The 25548-nt window shown below is 54.9% G+C and overlaps 1 protein-coding gene across 9 annotated transcripts in view; it reads left to right on the top strand.

Moving 5' to 3' along the window:
- The window catches only part of LOC147576526 (uncharacterized), a 126027-nt gene that overhangs the window by 74888 nt on the left and 25591 nt on the right, over nucleotides 1-25548 (top strand). The window contains exons 3-7 of one of the 9 annotated variants that reach the window (XR_015240867.1): nucleotides 8552-8658; nucleotides 12067-12169; nucleotides 12352-12642; nucleotides 15904-16005; nucleotides 16106-21549. Coding sequence is in view for 2 of the 9 variants with exons in the window: in XM_086677609.1 (XP_086533735.1) it covers nucleotides 8552-8658; nucleotides 12343-12414 (179 nt within the window). In the remaining 7 variants the exon portion in view is untranslated. Of the gene's footprint in view, nucleotides 1-8551; nucleotides 8659-12066; nucleotides 12170-12342; nucleotides 12643-15903; nucleotides 21550-25548 lie in introns of those variants that run through there. The other 8 variants (XR_015240871.1, XR_015240869.1, XR_015240864.1 and 5 more) reach the window with 8 other exon arrangements.

Here is a 25548-nt window from a genome sequence, read left to right as displayed (position 1 = left end):
GGGGCTAAGTGATTTGCCGGTAGGTGGCAAAGCTGGACTTTGGACCCACATCGTCCAGCCCCAGAGCAAGAGCTATTCCATGCCACACGCCGTTTCCTTTCCAAGAAAGGAAAAATCTGGCAACCGAGAGACCAAGCGACGGGAATATCAGGCTTGACTGAACGTGACTGAGCAGGAAAAGGACACAGAGTGAGTAGTCTGTGTATTGCAAAAGATGACTCTCTTTTCGGGGCACCTGGGTGGCTCAGTCGGTTAAGCGTCCGACTTCGGCTCAGTCGGCTTCGTGATCTCGCAGTTTGCGAGTTCAAGCCCCGCATCGGGCTCTGTGCTGACAGCTCGGAGCCTGGAGCCTGCTTCGGATTCTGTGTCTCCCTCTCTCGCTGCCCCTCCCCTGACTCACACTCTGTCTCTCTCCCTCTCAAAAATAAATAAACATTAAGAAATAAATTAATAAAAAAACTTTTTTAAAAAGATGACTCTCGTTTCACTCAACTGGTAACCAAAGGGTCCCAACGTTTACCCTATGGTGTCCTGCAGTGACAGAGGATTCATGGGGTCCGGGTCCCTCCACTTTCTCCCTACCAGCCCCTATTTCCACACAAGTGTTCCAGGAGGAGCTCCTCACCCTGCACTATCCTTGGGCACTACCTGTGTCAGGAAGGACCTAGAAGGAGTGTGCCAGAGGGACATCCCATGCCTTGGGCAGGCCTGAGCAGAAACCCCGCTTCCCAGGTTGGGGAGAGGAACCCAGAGCTCTCTAAACAGCTGTGGTTTCAGGTACCACCTGTCATGGCAAGGTCCTGGGGTCCGGGCCGTCCACCTGGGCACTGCCTGAGGATGAACCATCCAGGAGAGAGACCAAGTCTGGGCCATGAGCACCAGCAAAGGAGGAGGACACCTACAAAATGCTTTTTATGTTAAAAAAAGGTCGATGAAATAGACTCCACGAGGGAACATCGGAATGTTGTTTAACTTTCTTATACCTGTTTTACAGGCCATTTTATACTGTCATTTGGAATCATTATGAGGAAGGAGGCCCTTTAAAGGTATCGATTTCATCCAAGTGCCCCTCTCTGGACCTCAGTTTCCCCATCCACATAACACAACAATTGTTCCCATTTGTGTTCCCAAAACTGACTGGATGTCGAGCCGCCTGTGGAGTTGGGGGGCGTGTCCCAATTTGGGGCTGTGGCCCTAGTGATTCTGAAGGAGGAGGTGGGTCCAGGGATCTGTATCTTAACAAATGTCCCGTGGCGATTCTTCTCACAAGGGAAGGTCTGTGAAACCTGGACGTGAGGACCTTCACCCCTGGAGTACCGATCGTCCTAGGTGGCTCGGGACTGAGAGGTTTCCTGGAACGTGGGACGCTCGGTGCTACAACCAGGAATACTCCAGATCCACTGGGACAACTCGGTTATCTCAACTGTACAAGATGACTACCCAGGGGCCCTCTGGCTCGAACTTGCTGGGACTGTGCCATGGCAATCGTCTGCAATTTTCCCTGAGAGCGGCTGAAGTTCAATGTCTTGTTTCTAAGGCATCTAGAGAGGAGAAGCCGTCCCAAGTCGAGGCGGTGTGAGGCCTCTGGAGTAGCGTCCAGCTGAAAGCCACAGAGTAGAATCCCCAGGGATGGAAATCTTCGCTTCCGGCACACCCCCCTCCAGCCGGACTCTGTCTCCCCGGGGAGCTCTGCCTCAAGAGTTTTCACTGATCGCTCCGTGTGCACGGGGCGCAGGGACAGGAGGCAAAATGAGTGGGTCCCCTTCACCTCTGTTTGGGTTTTAATTTTATCTTTTCAGAAAACGGGTCACTAGGCTATCCCACTTAGTCCTCACGACAACCCTGCCGGTAGGATTTGTTGTTTTTTTTTTTTATCTTATAAATAACAAATCGAAGACCCACTTGCAGCGGATATTTGGTTCCTCTGCATCAGCGCCATCCGGGAGGAAAACAGTGCAGGCCCCATATGTAATGTGGTATTTTCTATCGGCCGTACCAAAAAAGTTCAAACTGACACATATGACCTCGATTTGCTGATATTTTATTTAACCCGATACACCCAAAATGCGATCGTTTCCGCAAACGGTCCACATGAAAAGCGCTCATGAGATATTTCACTTTCTTTCTTTCTTTCTTTCTTTCTTTCTTTCTTTCTTTCTTTCTTTCTTTCTTTCTTTCTTTCTTTCTTTCTTTCTTTCTTTCGTTTGTTTTAACCAGTCTTTGGGATCTGGTATTTATATCTCCTTCTTTCAGCACATCTCAACTCGCCTCATTTCAAGTGCTCAAAAGCCACATATGGTGAGTGGCTACCAAAACCGACAGCTTTTTGATGCACTGGATCTGTCCAGTGCTGAAAAGGGCGGGCTCAAGATCTCCCACTTCAATTGTATCTTAGGGGCAATTCTCCATCCGTCTCAAGTGCGTGTGGCCCTTGTATTCGCTGCTGTGTTGTCTGTGACCATAACGTCTTCTCTGCAAACTATGCCCTGCGTCGCCTGACGTGCCTCTTTGCACGGATGTGTGCTTTTAATCTTGCATTTTACTTTGCCTGCTGATAACCATTACGCCACCTTCTTTCTGGTTGGCACACTTGCTTTTGCTCCCTCTTGCACGGGCTAACGTCGCGTGCTTTCCTTCCAAGGCTTCTCTCCACTCGACTGAGTCAGCTACGCTCTTTATGGGTCTGTTTCTCCCTTCACGACCTGGCGTCTTCACCTTCAACTCTTTTTCCTATCTCGAGGTATCTGGTGATTTCTGGGCTCTGTTGCCTTATGACTTTGGCTCCTCGTGACCTCTCAGAACCCAGGCAACCTCCGCGCTTTGCCTACGCATCATTTATATCATACACCGAACCCCCCCCCCCCCCGCACCTGCTGGGAGTAAATGTTAAAGATACTGATTCTCCAGCGCCCTTCCCTGGAGATTCTATTCTCAAGGGCAGAGCATAACACTCTGTATTTTAGCAATCAACCCCAGTGGTTCTTGTGACCCGGCGACTGCAGGGGGGCGGGGGGGGGTGGTGCCAGTTCCCGAGTCACTTCCTTTCCACCAAATGGAATAGTCTTCCTGGCACCAAATCAGACTGGCAGACGATCTGAGGAGCACTAAGGAGCAAAGAAGGGTGATCCCACTGTGTTAGATGGTTTCGATTAGTTCCACTGCTCAGTGACTTATAGCAGAAGGTGACAGATGTGTTTTTCCTGATAAAATCCCTATACGTACAAATGTCTTTTCCCCCCACAGCCCGCCCATCTCTGCTTAAGAGTTATTTTATTTTTGTTTTTGTTTTTAGATCGTAATATTGGCTTCTTTGCTTTTTTGGGTGGGAAGGCAATAAGGCTCTGTTTGCTAAAGAAATGGAGGGAAATGTTTCCAGTTCTCTTTAATTGAAATGATCTCATATGCAAACAGCAAAAAATTACGCCTCGGATGCGCCTCTGCAGAATTGAGGGGTAATGACCCCAGCTTAAGATAGAAGGCGATGATCCGTTTCATTGTCTAAAGCCGTAAGCATCTGTCATGTGTGGAAGGTTCGCTGCGGGAGCTGCCAGAGCGGGGAGAGGGGCTCTCTTCCTCCTTCCTTCCCTCTGCCTGTGCTCCATTGCCTCTCTTTTGTCAGAGAGGAAAAAGGCCAAAAGTGGGTGGGGCGGGAAGAGGCGGGGGGCGTGTCCTGAGGATGCCCTGGCCCCACTCCAAGGGGGGCCTGGGTGGCTCAGGCGGTTGAGCATCTGACAGCTCAGGTCATGATCTCGTGGTTGACGAGTTCGAGCCCCGCATCGGGCTCTGTGCTGACAGCTCGGAGCCTGGAGCCCGCTTCGGATTCTGTGTCTCCCTCTCTTTCTGCCCCTCCCCCGCTCATGCTCTGTCTCTGTCTCAGAAATAAATATAAACATAAAAAACAAAAAAAAAGAAGGAAGGAAATCCCTGCCGACCCCAGGCCCTTGCCTCCTGCTCCTGCGGGCATGGCCCACTCAGCAGCTCCGCCTCCAGAGGGGTTGAGTGTGTGTGGCATGAAGTCACCTGTGTCCCAAAGTGGAGGGCACTGTGGTTCCTCGTGTCCAGTGGGGATGCTTAGACGGGAGAGAGCTTGGCCCAGAGGGGGAGCACAGAAGGAGACGGCATGGGCTGAAGGGACAGGTGGTCACCTTCTCAAGGGTTTGCTCCTACAGGTACCCCCTTGCCCATCAGCACCAGCAACCCTTCTCTCGCCTCGTGTGAATAAAGTTTGCTGAGAACCCAGCTTGCCCACTTGTTGGTGCGCTGCCTAATGGCCACCCTCACGCCAGTCCGCAGGGTTTGGGCGCCTACCTCTTAAGTTCTCGTGTACTTTGGAGAGCAGACAGAGAGCCCTGTAGGGGAGTCTTTCTCTTAAGGCGGGATTCTGCCTCCAGAGTGTGGGCACAAGCTTAGAGGAGGCGTGGCCACCGGGGACCATATGGCTCTCCACCCCCCAAATCTTTACTATCTGGGCCCTTCAAAGTTGGCCAACCTCCGTCTTAGACTAAACAGCCCGAGTTGGGGATGAAGACAGAGGAGCATCCAAACGAGGACAGGCTTCTGTCACATAAAGGGGGGTGGGCGGGAGAAATGACCGCCAGCACCAAGAACATCCGAAGCAACAGCCCTGTGCGACCAGGCCTCCCGGACTTCTCACTCGCCCCGTCTCGGAGCCTTCTCATTTCTCACCAGGCTCCTCCACCCAGGCCACGACTCTGCCCATCAAACACAACACCTCGTTCCTACCCCGGGGCCCTTGCCCTTGCTTTTGCTCTTACCTGGAATATTCTTTTTCCCAGCTACCCCTGTTCTTGGGTCTTCCTTGTCACTCAGAGAGCTTCGCCCAGAAAGGTTCCACCCCAAACAGGACTTTCCCTTGTCCTCAGGCCTCCCTCAATTGCTTTGTTCTCACCCTTCCGCTCTCTGAAGGCTTTTGTCTGCTCGTTGGTGGTCGTCATCCCCCACTGGGAGACAAACAGGTTCAAATCGAGAGAGTTCAAGGCTGAGTGTATAGGTCTACCCCTTATCTACTTCCATATGGTGGGGAAAGAAAAGGAAAACAGAAGGAGAAAGCGTATCACCTCAGCAGCAAGACCGCGTAGATTATTGAAGGAACGAGTGAATGAACGCATCCCAGGACACTGGGTGAGGCTCTGGGCTTTGGCGTCAGGCTTCCTGCATTAAAACCCCAGCCGTATACTTGGTAGCTGTGTGACCTTGGGCAAGTTACTTGACCTCTGAGGGCCTCAGTTTCTTCGTCTGTAAAATGGGAGTCATACCCTTGCCTACCTCATGGCCTTGTAGGGAGGATTAAGTGAAATGACACTGCAAAATGCTGAATCCTTGAATCCTCGGGGCGCCTGGGTGGCTCAGTCGGTGAAGTATCCGACTTCGGCTCGGGTCCTGATCCCACGGTTCGTGCGTTCGAGCCCCGTATCGGGCTCTGTGCTGACAGCTCAGAGCCTGGAGCCTGCTTCGGATTCTGCGTCTCGGTCCGTCTGGCCCTCCCCCGCTCGACGCTGTCTCTCTCTCAAAAATATATAACCATGAAAAAAAAATTTTTTCTTTTAGAAAAGAAAAATGCTGAATCCGTGTCAACTCTTACATTTACGTCGTGGAAAGGGTTAACTAAGATGCTGCATACGCCACAGGGCGCCCGAGCATCTCAGTCACTTAAACAACCAACTTCGGCCCAGGTCGCCATCTCAAGGTTCATGAGTTCAAGCCCCACATCAGGCTCTCTGCAGTCAGCCCACTTTGGATCCTCTGTCGCTCCCCCCCCCCCCACCCCCCCGCCCCCACCACCTCTCTCTCTCTCTCTCGGTCTCAAAAAGAAATATTTAAAATAAATTTAAGAAAATAAGATGACATGTATATTTCAAACACAGTAGACACCCAGCTCATGGTGGAGCTGTGATTTCTTACCCCCAACATCAGGTCTGCTGCCAAGTTCCGCTCTGGGCAAGACACTGGTGAGCTATGGGAGGCCGGACAAGTCAGTTAACCTCCCCACGCCTGGGGTCCTGCTCTGAAAGACGGAACCCGTTCCTGTTCCCCCACAGGGCTGCTCTGAGAACCAGATGAAGCCACATGCCCAGCCATGCTCTGGGAGACACGGTTCACTGCCCAAAGCACAGGCTTAGGACGTGTTGAGGATGAGAGTGGGTCACAGATAAGGGGGCAGACTCTGGAGTCAGGCAGACAACCTATTAGCTATGAGGCTTCAGCCAGCTTCCTCAGTGCTCGGAGCCTCAGTCTCCTCGTCGAGAGAATGGGGGCAATGATAGTCACTTCAGAGCGTCACTGAGATGATTTACTGTCACCACTATGGTTGCTGGCACAAAACAATGTTCATTCCACGGTGGCCTCTGTTTTTCCTGCCTTGCGGGATTTCATAAAAGCAAAATGTACCACACGAATGCGGATCCCGAGGGGATATGTTTATCCTTGTTCATTGCATCTGTGCAGGAACGCCACAAAGATTTAAAGCTGTGGCCCAGAGGGGATGTGAATTGAATCCATTTTTTTTTCACTGTCAGCCCAACCTCCTGTTTATAACTCCTAATCACAGCTAATTTGCTTTGTGACCTTGGGTAAATCGCTCGCCCTCTCTGGGTCTTAGTTTTCCTTTCTCTAGAAGGCAGTTCATAACACTTGCCTCCTGTGATGTGCCCACTTGGCTGGGCCAAAGTGCCCAGCTATTCGGTAAAACAGCATTCTGGATGTTTCTGTGAGGGTGTTTTTGGGTGAGATGAACATTTAAATCAGTGGACTTCGATGAAAGCAGAATGCTCCCCATAAGATGGGTGGGCCTCATCCAATCAGTTGAAGGTCTGAATAGAACAGAGGACTGACCTCCCCTGAGCAAGAGGGAATCCTAGCGGGTGATCTTCAGACTTGAATCACAATATCAGCTCTTTCCTGGGTCTCCTGTCTGTCAGCCCATCCTGCAGCTTTTGAACTTGTCAGCCTCCCTAATCAAATGAGCCAATTCCTTAAAATAAATCTCCTCTCTCTCTCCCTATATCTATATAGTATAGGTATACATATGTACATATATACGTATATACATGCACATTCTACTGGTTCTGCTTCCTTGGAAAACCCTGACTCACACGCCCAGCCTACCCCCAGGGTCTCAGGAGATCCAGTTAGAAACTAGAGTCTTCCGGGGAGCCTGGGTGGCTCAGTCGGTTAAGCGTCCGACTTCGGCTCAGGTCATGATCTCACGATCTTTGGGTCTGAGCCCCGCATCGGGCTCTGTGCTGGCAGCTCGGAGCCTGGAGCCTGCTTTGGACTCTGTGTCTCCCCCTCTCTCTGCCCTTCCCCCACTCACGCTGTCTCTCTCTGTCTCTCAAAAATCAATACATGTAAAAAAGAAAAGAACAAGAAACTAGACTCTTCCATGCACTGGCAGATCCAAACGGGTCCCTGTGTCTCAGGGTCTGGGGCGGGGTGGGGGGTGGAATCTAAAGGGTATAAAGTTCTCTCCGGCCTCGGGCAAAGGGGTACCGCAGTCAGGGAGAGGGGCCCGGGTGAGCTTTTCCTCGGGCCTCCTGGAGCCTGGAGGCGTGAGTCTCCTGGGGGGCTGAGTGCTGACACCCTTCCCCGCCCCTCCTATTCCTCTTACCTTCCTTTCTTCCGGCCGCCTAGACAAATAACATCGACTGGACGGCCTCAAACAACAGGAACTTTTTCTTTCACGGTCCTGGAGGTTAGAAGTCCAAAATGCAGGTGCTGTCGGGATGGGTTCCTTCTGGAGCCTGGGGCAGAATGTGTCCCACCACCGCCCTCTCCCAGCTTCTGGGGTGCGCTGGCGATCCACGACACACCCTGGCTTGTAGACACATCACCCCAGTCTGCCTGCGCCCTCGCTTGGCTTCTCCCTGCGTGTGCCTCTGTCGTTTTTTACGAGGACACCAGTGATACTGGATGTAGAGCCCACCTTACACCAGTACGACGTCCTCCTAACCACCTGCGTTGGCAAAGAGCCTGTTTTCAAAAAAGGTCACGTTCTGAGGTGCTGGGTTGACATCGGTTCGGAGGGGAGGGGATCCGTTCAACCCAATACACCTGTGTTGGGAGTTTGGGGGCAGTTTAGTCCCAGGGCAAACGGAGAGCAATCCTTCACCCTGTTAAAAAGCAAACTGAAGGCCCCAAGTGGCATCACATAGGTTAAGACCCCAAGTCGGTAAACCGAGACTTCATACCTAAACTAACTGCGGTTTCAACCCCCCAGGAATGTAATCTTTAACCAGTCAACGTGGGAATTCCCTGGCCAGCACCAGGAAATTTATTTTAGACCCGTTCTGTGCCCTCTAGGGGGGCAACCTGCCTGGCCTCAAAGAGTGGATTCTTTGCTAACCATTTCCTTTCCTCCGCTCCTTCTCTACCTCCGAAAACCTTTCATCTTCTGTTCCCTCTACTTGCTAGATGGGCCGCTGCCGGATTCGTGAATCGATTAATGAAGCCAATTAGATCTTTAAAACGTACTCGGTTGAGTTTTTGTTATTTAACCGACTTCAGCAGCTCCATTTATCCTGCTCTCTTCCAGGCTGGCCTGGGCACTGGTGTGAAGACCGCAGCCCTCGCTGCAGGGGGGCCCAGGGAGCCGGAAAATCAGTTGCAGCACGCGTGTCTGTGATGCTCCCCTTTCCTGAGGTGTGTGAGATTTTTTTTTTTTTGAATTACGTTAGTAAGGGGCGCCTGGGTGGCACAGTCGGTTAAGCGTCCGACTTCAGCCAGGTCACGATCTCGCGGTCCGTGAGTTCGAGCCCCGCGTCAGGCTCTGGGCTGATGGCTCGGAGCCTGGAGCCTGTTTCCGATTCTGTGTCTCCCTCTCTCTCTGCCCCTCCCCCGTTCATGCTCTGTCTCTCTCTGTCCCAAAAATAAATAAACGTTGAATTACGTTAGTAATCCAACTCTACTCGATAACATTTGCAAACAATAGTCATTCCAAACAGAGAGAGAGAGAGAGAGAGAGAGAGAGAGAGAGAGCAGCAGCTAGAGAGCCATAGTAGCCTAGGACCTGGATGCTTAAGGTAGAGTCTCCCAGCATCGAGGCCCTCAGGGTGAACCCACCTGTCCATCTGCCCGTGATCTTGGGATTTCAACAAGGAGAGAGTGGGACACAGAGCATGTTTCCTAGAGCACGGGGAGAGTGGAAAATTGGACCTGGAATATTAGAAAACTTTTCATTCCTGGAGCGAACACTCCTCCTCCACGGGGGCTGGGGTGGGGGGCATTTAAGATTCCACCCCCCCCCCGCCCCATCCATCAGACACCAGATACTGTAGGCGCCCAGCGCTGATCCTGTTACCTTTTACCCCGTTTATGGGGGCAAGGGGACCCGGAAGTGGGTGCTGGGCTTCAGTGTGCGCTCTCCCTTCCAGCAGCCAGTGCCCGTGTCTCTTTTCTTGAGGACTGTCCTGCCCTCCAGCTCTGCCCCTTTGCTACGAGGCCAGAAACCTGAAATCCCTGGGATTTACATCCTGCAGCCCCTCCCTGGGCTGCACTTCGCTAGTGACTAATGGGTCCGGCATCTGAAAGTTCCAGCCGCCTTACCTCGGGGCATCACTTACACCCCCAGATGTCCCTGCCAGCTGAAGCTGCCCCTGCCCCCACTGTGATGGGACCTGAGGTCACATCCTTGCCGGCCTTCTTCAGCTTTCCTTCCTGTTGTCCCAACTGCCCGGCGGCTTCCTCGGGGGAGCACTTGCTTGATAAATCACTCCCGTGGGAAACCTCGGGTCAGGTCGGCGCCTGGGGGCTCTGGCCTAAGACGCCCCACCTCTGCAGTGTCATTTGAAGCCCACCTGGAAGACAGACCTTCTGTACCCATGATGCTGACAGCCACCTCTGGGGTGTGATTTGAAGGACCCGGGGCCCCATAATCTCCTCCCCAAGGCCTCTCTCCCTTGTCTGAAATCTCACCATTGCAGATTCAGTCCCGTGGAATGTGTCCCTCACTCCCCTTAAAGTGGAGCTGCTTCTGGGACTACAGCTTCATCACTGGCGTTAATACTGCTCCTTGGAGCGGGGCTCCCTGTAAATCAGAGCCTTTGCTGCCGTGGCTGTTGGTGGGGCCCCAGTCGGCCTGTTCCTCCTGCTGGAGTCGGGCTTAAACAAAATGGTGAAGGCAGAAGTCTGGGCCTCTGCCATGGCCTGCCTCACACCTCGGCTCCCTGCTCCCCACTCCCCGCTCCTTCTGGCTCCTTCCGCTGCCCCATCCGGAGGGCTTTTCCTGCCCCCGGCTGCAGGGAGGCCCCTCCACTCAAGGTTTGAAATAATGGTGACCAGGATAATGAAAATGATAAGGCATCATTATTTTTAGGGTGTTAGTGTTCCGGAGGATGTTTCACTTTAAGTGGGATTTTTGGAACATCAAGAATGACCGTGGGGCCCAAGGGGAAGCTTAAATGGTGGAATTCAGGCACTGCGGCCTCCAGATGAAAGTAGTTTGGAGTCCTGCCCTGTACGTTTCCAATTACGGCCAGGGCATACCGGGCTGCTGGGTAGGTGAATTAGAATGGCAACTCCTGGGGACAGACAAGAGTTCCAAGGGTCCACAGCTTGGCGGGGGGTGAATACAGGCTGCATTTCAGCCCCACTTATTCCTGCTGAGTACCTTTGTGCAGTGTGCAAACCGCCCAGCCGTATAAGGAAGCCCCAAAAACCCTGACTAGTGTTAAAAAGAAAACCACCAGGGGCGCCTGGGTGGCGCAGTCGGTTAAGCGTCCGACTTCAGCCAGGTCACGATCTCGCGGTCCGTGAGTTCGAGCCCCGCGTCGGGCTCTGGGCTGATGGCTCAGAGCCTGGAGCCTGTTTCCGATTCTGTGTCTCCCTCTCTCTCTGCCCCTCCCCCGTTCATGCTCTGTCTCTCTCTGTCCCAAAAATAAATAAACTTTAAAAAAAAAAAAAAAAAAAAAGAAAACCACCAGCATAAGATAGAGTCACTTATGGGAGGCCTGGTCATCAAACCCAGGCTTAATACCTAACCTAACTGTAGTTTCAACCTCCCCCCGAAATGTAGTTCTTAACCAGTCAGTCGGGAAATTTCTGGGCATTGCCAATGAGGTAATCTATCACAGGGCCCTCGCTATGTCCCCCACCTCCTTCGGCCCAGATGAGGTAATCTGCATGATAAGATCCTCTCTGCTTTTCCCCCCCCCGAACAGAAAGCCACCTTGCCTGAAACAATGGCTTCTTTCTTTTGCTAGTAACTTCTTGCCCCGCTGACCTTCCTCTAAAAAGCATCCATTTTATACAACTCCTTGGAGCTCCCCTCTACTTGCTAGGTGGGACGCTGCCTGATTCATGAATCGCCTAATAAAGCCAATTAGATCTTCACATTCAAGCATTGGATGTTTTGTCCATTGAGACCAGGAACAGTAACGGTCAGCATTGAGTTTACCCTGTGCCCCCACTCTGCTCAATACACTGCGCTGTCGTATGTCCCACATCTATCTCGCGAGGTCAGTTACAATTTGCAGCGTCCCCATTTCATAGATGGGGAAGCCGAGGCTCGAAGAAGTTGCAAATCACCCCAAGTCACATGGAAAATAAATAAAAGCTCCAAGGGGTGAGCTCCCATGACTGGGCGTCACGGGAAATGCTTCCCAGAAGCATTTCAGAAGGGAGAAGGTTGGCAGAGGGCAATTCAACCTTGTCGGCAAGTCCAGTTCGCACAGAGGAGGAAGCACCTTGGCTGGGGGGCTGTGGAATGAGGCAGAGTGGGCCAGTGGGGAGGCAGAAGGTCTAAATTTGAGTTTCAAGCCTGCCTTTTATCAGCTGTGTGTCCCCGGACAAGTCACTTAACCATTCTGGGCCTCACCGTCCTCATTTGTGAAAATAAGAGTCGGGGGGGGGGGGGCAGTTGTCCAAGGATCCTTGTAGGCTCTCTCAGATTGCCACTCCTACTAACTCCCCAAGAGCGGCTGCAGAGGGGTGATGAGCGGGCTGCCCCGTCCCCAGCGCCCTGGGTTGGAGGGGGCAGGGGCCCTGCATCCTTAGCCCAGCCTGGACTCTGTGCTCCTAACCTTCCTTGTGGGCTTTTCCATCCTGACTCAGGTCTGCAGCTGCCGCCCGGAGGAGATCTAGCAGAGCCATTTATCAAACACACACAATTAAGGCCGAGATCTATTCCAGGAGCGGAGCGGAGCAGAGCCTGGGGGTGAGGAGGGGAGGGCAGGGGAGGAGAAGGGGGAGGGCGTGAGCTCTGAGCTGTGTGGTTAAGGAAGGGCTGGAGGAGCCCTGCAGCAGGAAGCTTGGGAAGCCCTGACCCTGCCAGGGGGTCTACGCGGCGTCTTACCAGGGCACTCCAGTGCGTGTTACTCCCTTTTGCAGGTGGGGCAGGTGGGGCAAGTGACGCAAGTGACGCAAGACGGATCGTCCAATCGGACCAAGGTCCTCCAGTGAGGGCGGAGCGAGCGTTGGATCCTGGGTGGTCAAATTTAGGCCCTGTGCTTCAGACCGCGCCTGGACAACCAGATACGAAAATAGAGATTTTTGGCTGAGCGTTGGCCTGGGAGACACCGAGAGTAGATATTAGCAGAGAGAAGGAGGCCAGTTATCATGGGAAGAGTTTACCAAAGACAATTTCGAGAGCTGGTTCCGCGATTCCCCGGCTCCACGGCCAGATCAAAGGTATAAAAAATGGAGCGGAGGGAGATCAGTTCGTGGAAATTTCTCCGGGGAGGGTATGAAACTGGTGAAGCAGGCCTTTCGCACTCATCCCGGGGGCTCCAGACCTCTCCTTAGTCCCGCCCAGAGCTGCGCCCACCCCTGCCATCCCTGGGCAGGGAGGCAGCCTTCCTGGCAGGGCCCCTCTGCCTCCTCCCCTCCTGGGAGGGCTAAGCCCCGGGAGAGGCTGAGAAACCCAGCCAGGCTTGTGGGTGCAGGTGCGTGTTCGCCGGAGGGGAGTAGATGCCGTGATGCTGCCCAAATCTGGGATCACCACTCATCCAGCGACCAGCCAGTCCACCTCTAGAGACCACCCTGGGCTGGAGACAGCCACCTCTGGCACACAGGTGCCCAGAGACCGGTCCACGCGGGGATAGGAAGGCCCAGCCCCTTCACCTCAGTTCTGGACTTCTCTGAAGGGCCGCCCCAGCTCCAGAGCTCCCCGGGGATGGCGCGGCTGCGGTCGTGACGCCCCCCGGCCCAATTCCTCCTTCTGCTTGGTCCTGCTTCGCTCACCCACTTGCGGGGGGTTGAACCCGTGCGCAGGCAGATGAGTGAAGTGGGAACACACGTGACTGTGTATGTGAGCCTTCGTGTGAAGGCAGACGTGTGAACGCGTGTGAGCGGGATCGCGTGTGCATACACGCCTATGTGCGCACACGTGCGGAGGTCGTGTTCCCTGCAGCCCTGCAGAGCCGGGGGGGGGGGGGGGGCGGGGGTGACACGTGGGCCCGCCTGGTTCCCCAGCTTCTCCCTCTCTCTCACTCGCTGGCCCGTGTGATGCACGCCTGCAGGAGGTGACGTCCGCTCTGTGAGTGTGGTGTCCACGAAGCCCCGTAGCATGGCCCGGGCAGATTCTGCCTGTCTCTCTGCCCTTGTCCCTTCTGCCTGTCCTCCCCACTGCCTGACCAAAGAGCATCTCTTACCATGGGGAAGGCCCCCGTGGAAACCAAGGCTGAGTCTGGACAGAGGAGGGGAGGGACTCTGGGCTCCTGTGGTCCAGTCTCCCACTTGGACAACACTGAGGCCACCTGGCTTCTACTCGCTCCCCCGTGATGGAAGCTTAAGCTGTGGCCACCGCCCAAGCAGCCACAGAGGAACTCCCCTCCCCTCAGCAACCCCAAACCCGCCACCCCATCCCTTCTCCCCACTGGACTTGGCTCCTCCCTCCTCCCCGGTCCGGTCCCAGATGGCCCACGACAGCCCCGTTGTCCCTGCCCGGCTTCCTGTCCTGTCCCACGCTGCTTCCCCAATAGTTCCCCTGTAGTCCCCACACAAGGACATTAGGTCCTGCTGCCCCCTCCTGGACCTCCCCTCTGGACACTGTTTCTATAAAGTGCGGGGTCCAGATTTGAACCCACAGCGCCACAGAAGGGAACTCGCCCCACTCCCAGGGCCCCCATTAAGCTAGGAACAGTCCACGGTTTTAGCAGCCACATCACATTGTCTGTGCTCACACTGACTTGAGGGGTCAGATACAAATGACCGGATCATTTCCAGTGGAATTTTGCCAAGCCGGCCCCATCCACCCACCCTGGGCTTGTTCCTTGGGACCATTGATTTTTTTTTTTTTCCTCTGAAAGTACCAGATTTTACATTGATTACTGTTAAATTTCTTCTTGTTGATTTTGGCCCAGCATCCCGCCTGGGAAGAGAGCTTTGGATCATAAATCAGCTGTATCAGAATAACTTGTGCTTTCGAGGTTTGGATGAACACATCTTTTGTGTCTTCATCCAAGTCTTTGGCAAAATTACTAGACAGGTTTGAGCTGGGCAATGTGCTCTGTGTCCTACGGTCTGCTATCCAGTCATCCTGTGAAAGGGGGGCAATGTTTAACTAGGGGACACCTGACTTTGATGAGGCCCGTCTGGCCCTTGGATCACGCCATGTTCTTTTCCAGATGCTCTGGACTTTCTGTCTAGTCAACCAGTCTAAACCTTTTTTGTGGTGATCAGAATCCACCCTTCTACCCTCCCTGCTTTTTGGTAAACCAAGGAACTTGTCCCCTCTGCAGTCTCCTTGCGATTTTTCTCTTCTGCCTGATCCTTGGACCCTCCACAGGATCTTGGAAGTCTTTGCTATATGGAGTGACCATATGATTTTCAGCCAAAGGAGATAACTTTGAGAGTGTATCAGTTATCAAGTGCTGGGTAACAAATTACCCTAAAACGTAAGACCACAAGTAATTGGCATCTCACAGTTTCTGCAGGTGAGACGTTGGGGAGTGGCTTAGCCGGGAGGGTCTGGGTTAGGGTCTCTCCGGAAGTTGCATCCAAGATGTTGGCCAAGCTGCTGTCATCTGAAGGCTTGGCTGGGCTGGAGGATGCATTTCCAAGATGGCTGACGTGGCTGTTGGTAGGAAGCCTCAGTTTCTTACCATGTGGGCCTCTGTAGGAGTGTTTGACTTTCCTTACGATGTGGCAGCAGACTTTTGCCAGTATGAGTGATCCAAGCAAGTGCAAGGAAGAGGCCACAATATCTTTATGACATAGTCCTAAAAGTGACATCTTGCCACTTCCGCCATATTTTATTTGCTAGAAACCAGTCGTTAAGTCTTACCCACACTCAGAGGAGAATTAGGCCTCGCATTTTGAAGGCAAGAGTATCCAAAAAAGGAGTGCTGACATATTTTTAAATCACCACATGGGTGAAGGGAGGTGTTTTATAATTATGCCAGAATGATGGGTTTGAACCAGGACCGTCCTGCACAAAGCATATTTGGTCACCCGACTCCTTCACAGTCTCTCAAATGTTTGGACCATGAGCTACAGTTAAGAATCAATTATGACCTGGGGTGCCTGGGTGACTCAGTTGGTTGAACGTCCGGCTTTGGCTCAGGTCGTGATCTCACAGTTGATGAGTTCGAGCCCCACGTCGGGCTCTGTGCTGACCGCTCGGAGCCTGGAGCCTGCTTCGGATTCTGCATCTCCCTCTCTCTCTGCCCCTCCCTCGCTCATGCTCTGTCTCTCTCTGTCTCAGAAATAAATAAACATTAAAAAAAAATTTTTTTTTTAAATCAATTATGACCTTCACATATACATATGTAACTGAAACAAAAGTTCACGGAACGGCATTTAACCTTACCATCTACATTTGTAGGGGAGGAAACAGTTCTCCTTGACCCTCTTAGGGTCCCTGCCTGGATCTGAAAATTAAATTGACAAAGATAGATGAACAGGAGAAGACCACGCAAACTTATTTAATGTACGTTTTCTGTGACACAGGAGCCTCCACAAGGAAGTGAAGTCCCAGAGGAACGGACCCGTGTATGTTTGCATGACGTTTGAGGAGGAGCGGACAGCTGTGGAGGAACGTGATACCGTGAGGTACGTGTTGTAAACTGCGGGCATCCAGAGAAGGCTGTTTGTTAGCGTTCTTCTGGGTGATTCCCTGGTCTTCAGAGAGAAGGACGTTCCTCTCCTCCAGGTCTAAAGAGGGCGCCACTCACATGATCTGCTTCACGAAAGAAGGGTGGAGGGGCCGGTGCTCCGACTTAGCCTTCTGACCTGCCGTCCTCTCAAACTCCTTCAATGTAAAATACTCAGTATGCCAAGGTGCCATACTTAGGGGGGAGTGGGTCTTAGACCCCGTCTGAGGAAACAAACCAGTATCCTGGGGTGTGCTTTCTGTGGGCACTGAAGCTGCTAAGCCTCTCCATTTATTTTGGAGCTCTCCATGGGTCTGACCCAAGCTTCGGAACCTACTTTTCTTATCTTTCCTACCCCCTCCTTCCTCGACACACACACACTCTCAACCTTTAGCTCTTTGGAGTCATAGAATTATGAAATGTCAGACTATGAAAGAGGCTCTGGGCCCGAAACGACACACACCTTCCTGACGATGCTCAAGACAGACGTTACCAATGCATCATGGTAATGTCCCATGAAGCTCAGTGTCTACCTCAGAATCCTTCCCAACCCAGCATTCCAGGTATCCAGTTTTTTTTGTGAGACAAAGTCTAGTTTACAGATGCTTTCTTTGAAGCTTTAAAAGTCAACTCTGAATCCCAGAGAAATGAAGTCGCTCTTCCAAGGTCACACGGCCGGTTGGTGACTAGGGGAAGATGGGCAACAGGCTCTCCTGCCCGGGCCTTTGCTCTCTCTCTCTCTCCTGAGCCAGGGTTTCTGAGACTTTGCCCATTTATTCACTGTCTTCTCGGACCTCGTTCTCTTGACCGGCGATCTCTCGCCATCTCATTCTTCATCCACCGCCCACGGACTACCAGGTGATTTACAAGACCCCAGACCCTTCTCAGAGAGAATCTTAGCGAGTGGCTGATCCACACGGAGCCACGGCCAAGAGAAGCAGCTTTGTTTGGGATGCGATCCACATCGGGAAAGAATGCACTCATCCTGTGGTCCAGATCTCTCCCCAACGGCTGGAATCGAGGGCCCGGAGTCCCCGCGGCCATCCATTACCACTGAGACGGCCCAGGCTGGGAGCCCGTGTTGTTTTATATGACGGCTTATCCTGCCGTGAGCCGTTCTGTGCCCCTCGCTGGCCGCTCACCTTCTGGTGCAGGCATCGGCTCAGCGATGAAGAAATGCACAAGCCCGTGGGCCATCACCGGCAAATGTCCGGTTTTCATGCTGCCTGGAGGGTGCGGTTTCTGGGGCAGTCCAGGGTACCCCAGGTGCACCAAGGGCTGACGGGGAACCCACAGGAAGGGACACCTGATAAGCCAGGAGAAGGTTCAGAAGGATGGAAAGGTTGCTCTGTAGCGAGGGAACGGCAGCAACGAACGCACAGAGGCGTAAGGGAGCGGTGAGTTTAGGAGCAATACAGACATTTCCGATTGTTGGGGGTATGCTGTGAGGCTGGGGCAAGTGGCAGGTGACGGAATGGAGAGAGAGAAAAAGGAAACAAGCAAGCGAGCAAAAAGTATCCGTAACATGCCACACGGTAATAGGAGCAAAGGCAAAAGTCAAGCAGAGGTGGGGACAGAGCTGGGGATGCTGTAGGTAGGTGGGTGGTCAGGGAGGGCTTCTCTGAGGAAGGGACATTTGAGCCGCCGCGTGAGCTGTGCAAGGGTCCTCTCCCACCTGATCTCATCTGGTCCTCATGACCGCGTGAAAGGAAGGCCGCAGACAAGGACCCTACCGCCCCAGGGCTGGGCCTGGGCTGGGGAGTGAGTTTGAGGCAGAGCGGGGCCCAGGATCCGGCGCTCCAGACACCCAAGGCAGGGGTCCTTTGAGCTCAGAGTGGCCTCCTCCGCCAAATGTGGGCTTTGGCCCAGCCCAGGACCTCTCCTCGGTCTCTGCAGCCTTGTCACCCACGACCCTACCCAGCAGCAAGATGAGGTTAAGACGGGCTCTGACATCAGACAGGTGCAGCTCTAATTCCAGTCTCTCCTATTAGCTGCTTCATCTGGAGCAAGGAAGCCTCAGTGTCTTCCCCCGTGAAAGGGGGTAATCGAGCATCTTTCTCGTGGAACACCGGACGGTGCAAGCAAAGCCCTTAGCACCGCGCCCGGCACACGTAGACGGGGCTTATGGAACGCGAGTTACCGGCCATCTTGGCGCACAGGGCCCCCCGCCTCCTCGAGCCATCTGAGTGATGACCACAAGGCCGCTGCCCTCGGCTGGGCCATGGCGGGCTTGGCTCGGTGCGACAGGGCGGGCTGTTGTAGAGCGACCCGGCCCCCTTGTCTCGAGGTGGGACCCGCTGTGTCCCTTCTATGCCCTGTCACATCTGATGCACCCTCCTCGCCTTCCCTTCTGTTTGCCCGGTGCTTCCTGCTTTCAGACCTGCTCACTTTGCTCCCTAATATGCATCGCTGACAGACATTATGTTTATTTCCTTGTTCCCTTACGGCCGTCTCCCCTGACAGAAGTTGGACACCCCGATGACGGAGATTCGGGGCGCTCTGTGTGCAGCTGCAGGTCTGGCGCCCAGAACGTGACCGACTCCCAGTAGGTCCTGGAAACATGTTGGTTGAACGGGTGGATGAAGAAATGGAACAAATGTGCCGTGGATGTCCGTGGCCACGGGCCATCTCCCCAGACAGCCTGTGTTATTTTCTTTCAGGCCACGGCTGCAGAAGGTCAAGGGTCTGGTCCATTTCCTTAGCCATCCTGACCTTGGCCCGAAGGCACTCGGCCCTTGGCATGGGAGGGCCTCCTTCCATGCACCCGTGTTCCCTCCAAGCCGGCGCAAGGGGGACCCTGTCTTTCTTCCTAGCTCTCAGGTCAGGTCCATGAGGAGACAACAGGAGGGGAAGACGGATAAGCCTATGAGGCCTCTGGGGACCCAGAAGGGCCCACGTCTGCACCTGTCACCCCTACTGCACGGCCCTGCTCCTCACTCCATCACCACTTCAGTCTCCGTTAGGAAGCTGGCGGTGGAGTCCGAATCCCCAGGGGTTTGGACTCGTGGGCGCCACGTGCAGCGATGATCCCGCCAGCCTCAAAATCAGGCCCATGGAGCCCCACCCGCGGGTGCAGGAGGCGGGGAGAGTGGGACAGGGGGCAATATGGGCCGGTGCGACTCAGTCTAGGGGCCGCAGCCCAAACAGCAGCTGTTTCCGTGATTCAGCAAAGAGCCGGGTGGGGGTGCTGACGGCTGGGGTGGGCCGGGACTGGAGCTGAGTGAGAGGAGTCAGGGAAGGGGGGGGGGGGGGGGACACGGGTCACCCTGCACGGAGGCCCGCAGCCACTACTTTTGGGTCCTGCCCCCGCATCACCTTAGCCCCGTGGGCCTGCCTTCACCCCCGTGGCCTGTTGCCACATGTAGGTTTCACTGTTACCCAGGTATGGTGAGGCCAGCAGATCGGGGCATAGTCTGCCGCCCACAGATCCCAAGAGGAGGGGACCGTCACATCATGGGGAGCCACGCAGGGAAGGAGCAGGCGGGTCAGGACGCAGCGCGAGTGGGAGGGAAGCATAGGGGCAAGACCCTGTATTGTGGTTTCCGCAGGGAAGAGTGGGTGGGCAGGTAAGCAGGCGAGTTTGAGTAATTTCATTGGGCTCTGGGGCCCAGGAACTGTCGCTAGTTGTCTGGTATCTGGCCCCAGGGTGATCAGGGCAGGTGGGTAGCGGCCCAGATATGAGGGAAAAATGAGGTGGTTGTAATACGTCTCTGTTTGGGTTGCCCCTAACAGGCACACTCACAGGCCAGTGGTTTGCGCTCTCAAGGAACTGGCCAGCCCGGGGCGGGGTCGTCCCTCCAGGGTCACAAAGGCCCCAGATGTCAGAGCATCAGAAACGCATGGGTAATACACACCCCCTACCCCGTTCGCCAGGGGTGATGCCTGGGGGCGGCACTCAGGCCACGGTTGAGCCCCAGCACCGGTCCGATGACTGGGGGGAGGGGGGGCTCTTGGCAAATGGTGGATGAGGGGCCACCATGGACCAGGCACGGTGCCGGGCACTGGGGGACAGAACAGTGAACAAGAAGGCAAGATCTCTCCTCTCAAGGATTTTATGCCCTGGAGGCACGGCGGACCCCGAAACAGTAAACAAACAGATAAACGAGGGGGCCTCGGTTACTGGGAAGTGTGATGGCGAAATAAAACGCCAAGATGTTACGGCCTCCGGGCAGGATGGAAGGAGAGGGGCTCCATCGGGAAGGGCGGTCAGCGTAGCCTCTCGGAGGAGGTGACCGTTGGGCTGAGACCTGAATCTTGACAAGGAGCCACGCAAAGATTTGGGGGCAGAATATTTTAGCGGGGGGAAGACGCGAAGGAACGAATAAATGAAAGACCAAATCCGTTTCTCGGTCTGGGTCTGGATTGCCCACCTCCTTACAGCTGGCGGCAGGGTATTTTGAGGCCTGAATGACATCCGGGTCAGAATCTCACATATTCACATCGCTTCTATCACGGTCTCCGTCACGAAGGGAGACATTCCACAGGGTGACCTGGGCCCTGTGAGCAGGCCTCGGGTCAAGACACCCTTTTAACCATCCACGTTCTCTGACCCCCTGCTTCCAGGCAGACAGGCTCTAAGTAGTTGTAACGGGCGTCTCTCCCGCGCTGGGGGCTGGAGCAGACACCTTGAGACGCTCGTCTCGCTGGCTCGCAAGGCTGTCATGGCAGCCGTGTGCACCCCCCTGCAGGCTGGGGGCCCCGCACACCGCATCTGTCCCAGCCACGTGGGTCCCTGCTCCCCCCTGGGGAGGCCCCTGCCGCCAGGCTGGGTTCCAGAGGGGATTCACCACCGGCCCAGGAAAGCGGATCATGTCCAAAGATCGGGTGTGAGAGGAGGTCGGGAAAGGCAGGAAAGCAACCTTCCCTGAGCGCCTACTTTCTGCTCGGGGAAAGGGAGTGACTTCCCCAAGGTCCGGCCATCTCCGTTTCATTCATTCATCCGCTGGTCCAGGTTTCAAATATTTCTTGGATCCCCTAGGGGGTGGGCAAAACACGGATTTCAGAGCCCAGACACCCCCGGTCCAGAGCCTTTCCTTCCATTTCCTAGGAAGGGGGCCTAAGGCAAACTTGTCTGCCTCAGTTTCCTTATTAGTAAACCAAAAGATAATGGCACCGGCGCCTGATGAGGCTCCCCGAAGCATCAGCAGGAATGCCTATGGGTCACCCCGGCCCACAGGTGGTCCTCACTCACGTCCGGCACTGGCTTAGGGATTGCGGACCGACGGACAGGACGCCACAAGCCTGGCCTTCAAAATGCTCAAAGACTGGGGCGCCTGGGTGGCTCAGTCAGTGAGGCATCCAACTCTTGATTTCGGCTCCGGTCATGATCTCGCTGTTCGTGAGATCGAGCCCCATGTGGGGCTCCGGGCTGACGGTGTGGAGCCTGCTCGGGATTCTCCTGTCGCCCTCTCTCTCTGCCCCTCCCCCTCTTGGGTGCTCACCATGCACGCACGTGCTTACACGCCCTCTGTCTCTCAAAGTAAAGAAATAAGCATGAAAAAAAAATGTTTTAATGCTCAGAGACTAATGAGGGACAGACATGTCACAGCGGCTCATGCCAGTAGGCAAGGTTGGAGTGGGTGCCACATAAAAGCGTGAGGGACGTGTTACGGGTGGTTACGTTTGGGTGCAGTGAGGGGGAGTTTTCAAGGAACATATGGCACCTGAGTCTCATGAGAGGGAGAGGAGAGGGTACATCCAGGTGGAGGGGATAGCCTCAGCAAGGCTTGGAGAGAGACCTAAAGGCTGTTCGGGGACAGTGGGGACAGAGTAGATCAATGTCGCTTGGGCAAGGGGACCAAGGGAGAGATTGGCAAGGTGTGGTTGGTGGATTAAGCTGAATGGCTTTGACTGTGACAGTAACGAACTTGAACTTCATCCTCTGGGCAGAACTTGAACTTCCCTCTGGGGAAGGCCATAACATACCCTGGCGGGGTCTTAGGGAGAGATTTTCTGGGACCTTGTGGAGAACGAATTAGCAGGGCTGAGACCGGGGGCAGAGAGCAGCTCTGAGGTCCTGCAAGTCCAGCCGCGAGATGGAGAACAGACGGATCTGGATGAAAAGGAGACCGATCTATCGAGCACTTACCATGTTCCGGACACGCCCCGTACATTTGCTCACTCGCCTCTCAACAGTGCTCTGAGTGGGTGCTCTCGTTCCCATTTTACAGATGAGAACACTGAGGTACAAGGAGGTTAAGTAACTTGCTCAGGGTCACGCAGCCAGCGACGTGGAGCCCTGGGATTCTGATTCTGGTCCATCTGAATCCAAAGCCCTGATACTTCCCAGACCCAGATGCCCACAGGGAGAGAAGGCCCAAAGGTGAAGAGATGCACGCAGTGGAAACTTAGCAGATCCCGACAGCTTCTTCCTTCGTCAGCCTCCCTGAGCTGGGCATCTTCCACTGGCTCCTCCAGACCCTCAACCCACCCCCCTCTTTCTCCCCCTACTCCGTGTCCTGGGAGGCTGGTGGCATGGGAGGCGTCCACAGGCTCCCTGGTCCTCACCCATTAGCTTCTGGCTGGGTTCCATCAATGGGACAGGAGAGCCGAGGGAAGGAGGAGAGTGAGTGAGCTTGCTGCTTCCCCCTCCGATGGGCTCTGTCCCCCCACTGACGCCCCAGCTCCTCCAGGTGGCCCTCTCCACACAGCGCGCTGCCCCATCGGGCAGCTCCTCTCTCTCCTGCCCTTTCAAGCCTGGGGGTGGTGACAGTCACTCCTGCTTTTCATATGGGTCTGTCTGTGACGTTGGCCCTCAGGAGAGAGGGCAGCAGACAGCAGCTTCTAATGCTGGTCCCTGACGTCATGGGGGTGGCTGAGCTTGCCAGGGAGTGTGCAGAGGATGACGCTCAGGGACCAAGCTGGGAAGGAGGGGGGGACGCTGACATTTAGTCCCCAGAGGGTGGGAGCCAATCAGACAGCTGGGGCTGGGTGGGGCTGGAGCCTCCCTTGCTGGTAATTGTTACTGCGATCCCCACTCCCTTTGGCAGAGGGAGAGGGGCTGTGCCAGGAGGTCTGTCATCTGGGAGACCGCCCTTGGCCCCTCTGGAGGGGAAGCCCACCAGTTCTGCCCTGCCCCCCGCCCCCTGCCCCCTGGGACTTTTCAGCCCAGCTTTTGGCGGCTGGCTCGGGGTTCTCAGAGGGCTGATGAGGGCACGTGGGGCTACCTTCAGGGTTACCGGGGGAGTCTCTGTCTGGGAACGGGGTGACCTTTTTTTGAAAAGCCTGTTCATCCCCAGGGCCCTGGTTGGCTGAGCCTTCTGGAGCCAGCCCCGGTGAGGGGGGCCTTTCCAAGAATCAGGATCCCATCTGCCCCCTTTCCCCCGCCCTCCCTCCACCTACCCGCCTGCCCTCTGGCCTGTGTCAAGCTCCAGAAAGGCACTGCCGTCCCCAGCAGCCAGCTAGCGGGGGGGGGGGGGGGGGGGGGGATATGCCTAGTGGCAGGGGAAGAGGAGGGATGGAACCAATCACATATGTCTAAGGCCAGAGGGGGAAGAAAGATAGTTACAAAAATCCACCTGTGAACAAAGGTAGGTCCATTTAGAGCCACAAGGCGTGAGAGCTAGGAAGGGTCTTCCAGAACCCCACCTTGCTGCACAGACGAGGACACTGGGGTCTAGAGAGGGGACGCTGCTCAAAGGCCTTGAAGACTGGCCTGGCTCAGCCTGGCACTCGTAGCCACCACCCATGTCCCTGCGGCTCTCACCTGTCAGACTCCACACCCCAGGACCAAGAATACTTTTCCATGCGTCGGCATCCATGTGCCTGCAAAGGGTCCTGATCCAGATTTCTACCCCACCTTTGTGCCCCTCCTCCACGGTGGAAGCAGCTGGCTGGCCCCACGGCGGGGGCTGCCTGGGTGCGAGACGACCGTGTTTTCACAGGGCGGAAATTAGATCTGCTTCTCGGGGAGAAGTGTTGGGAGCTGAAATGCCAGCCAGTTGGGTGTGGCGGGGCCTCCTCGTTCTGTGCTCCGCAGAAGCCAGCCACATGGAGGGAGGGACAGGGAGGATGGGCCGCCACCGGGCAGGGCCGTAGGAAGGGGTCAGGGACAATGTGCAGGTGGAGAATGGAGGTTTTAAGAACAGAGGGCTCACCCAGGGGCAGGCAGCGAAAACAACACCCCGTACTTAGACCTCACCTCCTCTACAGCCTCCTTTCCCAGCCCGGGCTTACCCCTTGACTCCACACTCGAACCCTGGAGGGCAAAAGGACCCGAGCCAGCAGTGGCCAAGATGGGCCTCTCCCTACTTGAACATTCTAGTTGGGGTCTTCCAGCCACGACAGATCGGATTATGACTCAGCAAGTACTTATCACCCTCCTCGGCCGCCGAGCACAGTGTATACCCCCCTGCACGCTGAAGTTGGGCTTGTCCGTGTCACTGGCTTTGACGAGAAGTATCAGAAGATGTGGCAGAGCAGAGGCTTGACATGTTGACATGTGCTTATGTGGACTGAGCTGCTCCCTTGCGTGCCGGTGCTGTCTGTACAAAGAGGTTCCCCTGGGCAGCTGTCGCCCGTCAGCTGGAGTCGTAGAATGAACGTGTGTGGAGGGACCCGAGCCCGCCTCGCAGTCTGAAAGAGCGCCCGGCTGAGCCCAGCCTAGATCGGGAAAACCGTGGTCAACCTGCAGGCCCACGCGTGTGAGAATTACTGCTCACTGCTGTCACTCACTGACTTTGGGGATGGTTTGTTTCGTAGCATTATTACGGTAATCGCTGACCGATACACAGGCCCAAAGCTGGAGCCAGAGAAGAGGCCAACGGCTGGGACGTGGAAGATCCGGGCTCTCCACGTCCCTCCCCTGCCACAGCCGTGAGAGAGCGGTGGATAGAGAGGATGCTCTGGATGTTCTGAGTCAACTCAACGAGGAGTTGCATACCCATGCAGGGAGGGCCCAGCGCCTCTGCTGGTACTAACTACATCTCTGTGAGAAAACTGAGGCTCCTAGGGAGATCTCCCCAAGGCCGCGGAGCTAGAAAATGGCAGAGCTGAGGCCAGAACCAGGTCTCCCGGCTCCAGTTTCCAATCTACCAGTCAGCCCAACCCTGAGCCAGTTGAGCAGTGAGCCCCATGAGGACCAGAACCACTGGCCTGGCCAGCCACAGGCGAAAGAGGGAAGGCAGAGCTCCGCCCCCCCGCCCTGGGTGCCGTGCCGTCAAGGCTTCGGGAGTGTCTCCCACTGCTCCAGAAGCTTCTGCTGCTGAGAAGATAAGGCTGGGTTCAAAGCCTGCTTGCCCTTGGGCAACTTTCTTAACCTCTCTGTGCCTCAGTTTGCCCATCTGTAAACAGGGGAAGACTAGAACAGTTCCTACTTAGCTCAGAGGGTGCTTGTGAGGATTAAATGAACTACAGTCCCTGCATTAAATGGACTAAGTGTATAATCCCTTCACCTAATAAATGCACCACTAATGTTTGTTAAATAGACGCTAAGTAGCTCCACCCACCTCAACCTGCTAAGACGCGGCTGAACACAGCTAATTTTGACTTGGGGAGAACTCAC

The sequence above is a fragment of the Puma concolor genome, chromosome D1, assembly GCF_028749965.1.
Source record: "Puma concolor isolate L17-30 chromosome D1, mPumCon1.1.hap2, whole genome shotgun sequence".
In the NCBI taxonomy this organism is placed as follows: Eukaryota; Metazoa; Chordata; class Mammalia; order Carnivora; family Felidae; genus Puma; species Puma concolor.
The sequence above is the reverse complement of the archived record's forward strand: the minus strand, read 5'-3'. Positions and strand labels throughout refer to the sequence as shown.